We start from the raw sequence: 6000 nt of genomic DNA, 5'->3' as shown, positions 1-6000 counted from the left end.
TCGGTGCGCCAAAAACGAGAAAAATCTTTCGCTAGTTTGTGGGCACCTGAACTAACATTCTCCCTAATAATAAATTCCTTACAGAGCCACTTCAGCGATCTCTAAATGATTCACGGATCCTTCAAGTGCTCAGGAAATGTGTCCGGGCCACTTGAGTGCTCTGGAACTGTGCAACGCATCACTCAAGTGATCTGTAATTATGCCACGGATCACTTAAGTAATCTGGGAATGTTCCGCGGGTAACTTGAGTGATGTAGAACTGCACTGGAGGCCGCTTAAGTGCTCTAAAACTGTGCCACATGTGACTCAAGGGATCTCTAAATGTGCCACGGATCATTTAAGTGTTCTGGAACTGCGTTACTTAAGTAATATTTGAATGTGTCACGGCCTACTTCAGTGATCTGAAAATGTGCCACGGGCCACTTAAATACTCTGGAATTGTGCCACGGGTCATTTAAGCGATCTGTAAATGTGCCGCTTAGTTGATTTTTAACAAAATTGGGTTTGAGGGGGCAAGCCACAGAAGATAACCTTCAGCATGGCCCCCACATCCTAGAGCAGGGCCTCTAGGCTGAGATGTTTTTCGGGCCATCAGACCAGACTTTTACGGGCCTCCTTTATGATGAATTTATAGCGTGAAAAAATAAAAAATGATGAGAATCATCGCTGGCCCCAGGGCTGGAACCCTGTCAGCCCTACCCTTGTGAGGGCCCATGACCGTCAGGGTTGCATTTGGTTCGCGGGTGAAGGGTTTACCATATATGACTTGAAGGGCGTGATGCAATGAATTTCTTAAAGAGAAATTTTGAGTTGCTACCCTCCAAATAGCATTAAAATTAACAGAAATTGGTTATAGTAACATATAAAAGTATTTTCTTGCGAAATTTTAATTTTTAAAAAAATATTTTTTGCATTAAAAAAATTATTTTTTTCATCTGGGGAGGGGGAGGCGCACGATCCCCCTATGACCCCCTCCCGCGTACGTTTCTTATCCCACTGATATGCGTTAGGAGGTAGAGGGCAATGCTGACGAAATTTTGCTGACAAACGGGAGTGAGGGGGTCAGTGTTTTGCTGACTTTTGTTGACAAGGAAGGGAGGGGGTCAAAAATGGCTAAAAATTTGCTAATGTAATACTTGTACGGCCCCTTAATGAAAATAATGAATTCAAGAAAACTATGACTTTTCAACGGGAGAAGCCGGGGCATTTTTGAAAAAAGTCGGGATGGCGAGAAAAACCAAAAAATCGGGACTTTTGCAGTAAATAAGGAACGTATGGTCACTGCATATATGACGTCATCTAGTGAGAAATGAAGAACAAAATATGAAATGTGTCCGAAAGGTGAACTACAATTTTACGGTGGAAAGACCAATCATTCGCTGATTACTTTAGCAGGAAATCAATCGTTTTCAAGCGCGGTGTTTACGTTTTTATTCGGGAAGTTATTTGCTTGTAAAATGTCAATAAGAATATACGAAACTGTTTTGATTTGTTTATGCATCACATTCGCAATGGGTAAAAAGAAAGGTGAAAAACCCGACTGGGCTAAAAAAGATATTCGAGATTATAATGACGCTGATATTGAAAGATTGTATGAGCAATGGGAGGTAAAGATGTTAATTGAAATTTTTCATTTATTTAAATCAGCGTTTCTCAACCTATGGTCCGCGGACCGACTTGTGATAAAAATTATCCAGCCTTTATAACTGATATTAATAACATCCATATGTTTCAAATAAAATTATACCTTCATATCTAGGTTCACCATACATCATCCATGGAAATGCAGGAAATTGCGATCCTAAACATGGGATATCACTAAATTTTTCCAAAAACTAATTTATTGCTTTATATGCAATTTGCTAATTACTGCTAAAATTTTCTGAAGGTTGGGGTAAAGGGCTGCTATACAAATTGCAGTAAACTAAAATGTATGTCACGAAAATAATATTTAAATGATCTAATGACCATATTTCATCAAGAAAAATTAAATGGTAAACTGTCATCAAAAACATTGTCAGAATTAGGCACAATCACCAATCGTAATTAAAATTCCAAAGAAATTGAGGACAAAATGTTAAGCTAAACTTACATTAACATTATGCCAGTTGATTTTAATTTGAATGTGGAAAAAGTTTTATATGCGAAATGAATATTAATATATTTTTGTCATAATTATAATATCGTTGAAAAAACGGGACAAATGTATAAAAAAAATTAGAACAGCAAAAAAAAAAAAAATACAGGAATGTCCTGTTGTACGGGACACAAAGGGTTTGTCAAATTTTTTTTTCATTTTACTGGTCCTTGTTTTCAGAAACCTTGAGAAACATTGATTCTTATTAATACATAAGAACATACAAAAATAAATCATGGTCGTTTTCATCAGTGACGTGAACTGTAGTGTCAGACATGACCCAGGCTCTGTCCCATGGGGGATATAAGCACATTACCCCTAGGGGTTGGAAATTTAGTGACATGAACTGGTTCGAACAAATTCATGTTTTACATGTTTGATTTACATTAACATTATCTCAGTTGATTTTAAGTTGAATGTTGAAAAAAAACCATTTTATTTGCAAATGAGATTAATTATTAGAGCCTGGAAATGCATATTTTGTCCTTTTAGTATTAATACATGTAAACGCTTAAGATCAAGTACTTTTCAGAATGAGTGCATATTTTTTTATGCTTTATTTAAGCTCAGTTGCTTTTTTAAATATTTTTTAAAATAAATATTGTAATATTTTCATAACATCTTTTTTTTCTCGCAGGTGAAAATTAGTGAATCAATAGAGATGTTTAAGTAATATTGTATTTTTTCCAAATATCAACCATTTTATTGTAAGGCTGTTAGAGATAGGTCAAAAGTGTTTTTTAGTGAAAAAGTTAAATTTTTTTTCAGAAATAGTGTCAAAATTCTTTTGCTACTGGTATTTTGTTACTGAGCAGTTACAACAAACTAGAAATTAAAAATACCTAAATAAAAAGATGTGTAGAAGTTATTTGTATATGCAGTCAGGGCTGGACACATCTCAAAAGAATCTAGGTGCCAGAACAATTTTTTAGGCGGCAAAAAATTTCTACCGAAGTAAAAGTTCCAAAATAATGCTTTTTTCAACTTTTTCAGGGCATAGGGCCTAGTGACCCTTTCATGTTGGCAGATATGCTGCTATAAATTCCAAACAGTTTGTGCTGCTTTCATCCTGCAATTTAGTAACTACGCAAAGAAAATTTTAGGTGTCAATACCAGTTTTTTAATTGCCATGGTGAACTGGCGCTTGTCCAGCCTTGGCCTATATACATATGTGGGGACATTTTTTTGTAAATTAATATGTAGGGTGGTGATTTTTTTAATGCCATTTAAAAAAATATATATTTTGGAATTTTTAACTTTTTCAGGGTTTTTATGCATATTTTGACATTTTTAAGTGCATATTTCGTCACTTTTTCAGTGCATATAGTCCAGGCTCTAGTAGTTATCATATTTGGATCTATTGTGGGGATTGATAAATTGACAAAACATTTTGGTGCCAACCAAATTTCTTAGAAGCCAAGCATGGTCTGAAGAAAAACAGTCCTGAATAATGTTTTTTCTACTTTTTTCTTCTTAATGACTCTTTCTCATGTTGGAAGACACAAAATAATGAAATTGGAAAATTTTTTACAGTCCGTACACACTCCAATTTAGCAATTACAGGGAATCCTGCTCATAACATTCCCACTTCGAACATTTTCTCGCTTAGAATAACTTATTTTCTTGATCCAGACTCATACTAATACTCACAGAGATTTCCCTCCCTTTCAAAGCGTTTTCCTTCTTACAACATTTTTTTGCGATGTTTAAAAAAACATGTTATAAGTGGGATCCATTATATATATATATAAATTTCCCTTGCCAATACTGATTTTCTAGTCACAGTCGCATCCTGGTGCCTGGGATTTATCAAGTCCTGATTTAATATAGGATTCTACTCTCCTATTTCTCTTAAAATTTCCCTTTTGTGACATGGTGCCCTTTATCTCCAGCATACTCATATATAGTTTGTAAAAATGTATGTTATATCGTAGTCTTATGACTTTTGTAGGAAGATGAAGAACCACTGGAACCTGATGAGTTGCCGGAACATCTGCGTAGTGGTCCAAAAATAGACCTATCCAATTTGGACCCTTCAAATCCTGAAGAATTATTAAAAATGTCAAAGAAAGGAAGATCTTTAATGACTTTTTTAACAGTTTCAGGTTTGTTGATTCCAATGAAAAATCCTTTACAATTTTGAAAGAATAAAGGTTTCAGTATATAAAACTCAATTTCTTTGAACATAAAGTTACAGATGCCAAAAATAAAACAAAAGATTTTGTCAATTAAGATGGAAATTTCATACCAAATTTCTTATCTAAAAAAATATTGTATCTCATAGACATCATAGACATGTATAATTGTTTCAATCTCAGTAGTAATTCTTCAGAGCCCTAAAGTGTGTATTAACATATAAACTTCTTAGCATTAACTTAAAACTAAAACAAATAGCTTCTTTAATGATACCAAAGGTATATTTTGTAAGATATACTTTAAAACCACACAGGCAAATTAAAAACTAGCGGTCTAAAATCTGTCAAAAAATCTAAATTTATCTGAAAGTGTCATTTCATTTTAGTCTTTGTCAAGTTGGTGGCTTAAAGCTGATAAAATTGTTATAATAAATTGATATTAATCACATAATGTTCATATAAACACTATTAAATTTTTTAATCTTTTATTTAAAAACAAATAATTTTACTTTAAATTTTATTTTTTGTATATATAATTTTGAAGTTTCAGAAAATAGATAAAACTCGTTGACGCTCGTTATAATGACCCCCATAATCTCATTGAAAACAGACGTAATATTAGATGGTCGTTTCGAAAGAAAAACATAAAGATTCATTATACACGAACACTTTTGGGTCTTGGCTTACTGATCGTCGTAATGGAATGGTCGTTATAACGGGGGTCATTAAGCCTATGTATTTACCAGGTTATTACAATCCAAAACCTTACTAACCCTGACTTTCAGATTTTACACACTTAAGAGTTTTGAAAAAGTTTAGACAGTTTTTATATTATATTAGTGCAATCAATGTGTTTGATTTCATGTCATATTTTGGCATTTAAGGACAGCTTTTGGATAAGTTATTGACAGCTAAGAACATTTTTTTTTATGCTTTTACTCAGTTTCAATTTTTTTAAATTTGGATTTTAATAATTCACTCGTTAATTTCACTAGTTTAATAATTAATCACTCGTTAAAAGAAAATCTATTGATTTTTTCATGAAATATTGTCTATCATGCTAGAAGCTCTATGGAAGTTATTTTCCTAAAATGTTTTGTAATGTGTATCCTTATTGAAACACATAGGCGGAGATAGACTTGGAAGTCTGGGGGCACAGTCATTATTGCTGGGAAGGGGGGGACTTGATAATGTCAATTCATATATACATTAGATCAGTCGACTCCACCTTTGACTCTGGGGTGCCCCCCCCCACCTCTGTATCTCCACCCACGTTGAAACACGTTACAAAACATTTTAGGAAAATAACTTCCATAGAGTAACATGGGTAGAGTAAACATTGAAACGTTATTTCCTACATTCTTTTTCCCAAGGACATTACACATTCATGCTTCTAGCATGAGGCGGATGATGTGTTGGCTTTTCGAGGTTCTGTATAGTTAAGTGCAGTTTAAGGCAGTTTTTTTTTTGTGGACAGAGTAAAATCCATGTGAAAAATCTGCCTAAAACCCCAACCCTAGTTGATTCTCTAAGTTGCTTTTGCATAGAATTTCATGCTATCTAAACAATTTAATTTTTCAAACAATTTTTTGAGTTCTTTAGAGACATTTTTTTTTTTGCATTATGAGCTTCCCTCATTGCATTGGACTTTTACTGTACTGATCAAACAAAGAGTGATAATTAAAAGAATAAAATAAATTGAGGGAAATATATTCTATAGTGCATTTA

At 33.5% G+C, this 6000-nt stretch overlaps 1 protein-coding gene across 1 annotated transcript in view; it reads left to right on the top strand.

The window, feature by feature from the left end:
• The first annotated feature begins 1371 nt into the window (after window positions 1-1371).
• The window catches only part of boca (LDLR chaperone boca), a 28929-nt gene continuing 24300 nt past the window's right edge, over window positions 1372-6000 (top strand). The window contains exons 1-2 of the mRNA XM_089253775.1: window positions 1372-1607; window positions 4089-4242. Of these exons, the coding sequence (XP_089109901.1) occupies window positions 1458-1607; window positions 4089-4242 (304 nt within the window). The 5' untranslated portion in view covers window positions 1372-1457. The remainder of the gene's footprint in view (window positions 1608-4088; window positions 4243-6000) is intronic.

This window comes from Pholcus phalangioides, unplaced genomic scaffold (assembly GCF_987345545.1).
Source record: "Pholcus phalangioides strain wild (caught in Gottingen) unplaced genomic scaffold, Ppha-v1.0 ptg000039l_1, whole genome shotgun sequence".
NCBI classification, from domain to species: Eukaryota; Metazoa; Arthropoda; class Arachnida; order Araneae; family Pholcidae; genus Pholcus; species Pholcus phalangioides.
This window is presented reverse-complemented; position numbering and strand designations above follow the sequence as displayed.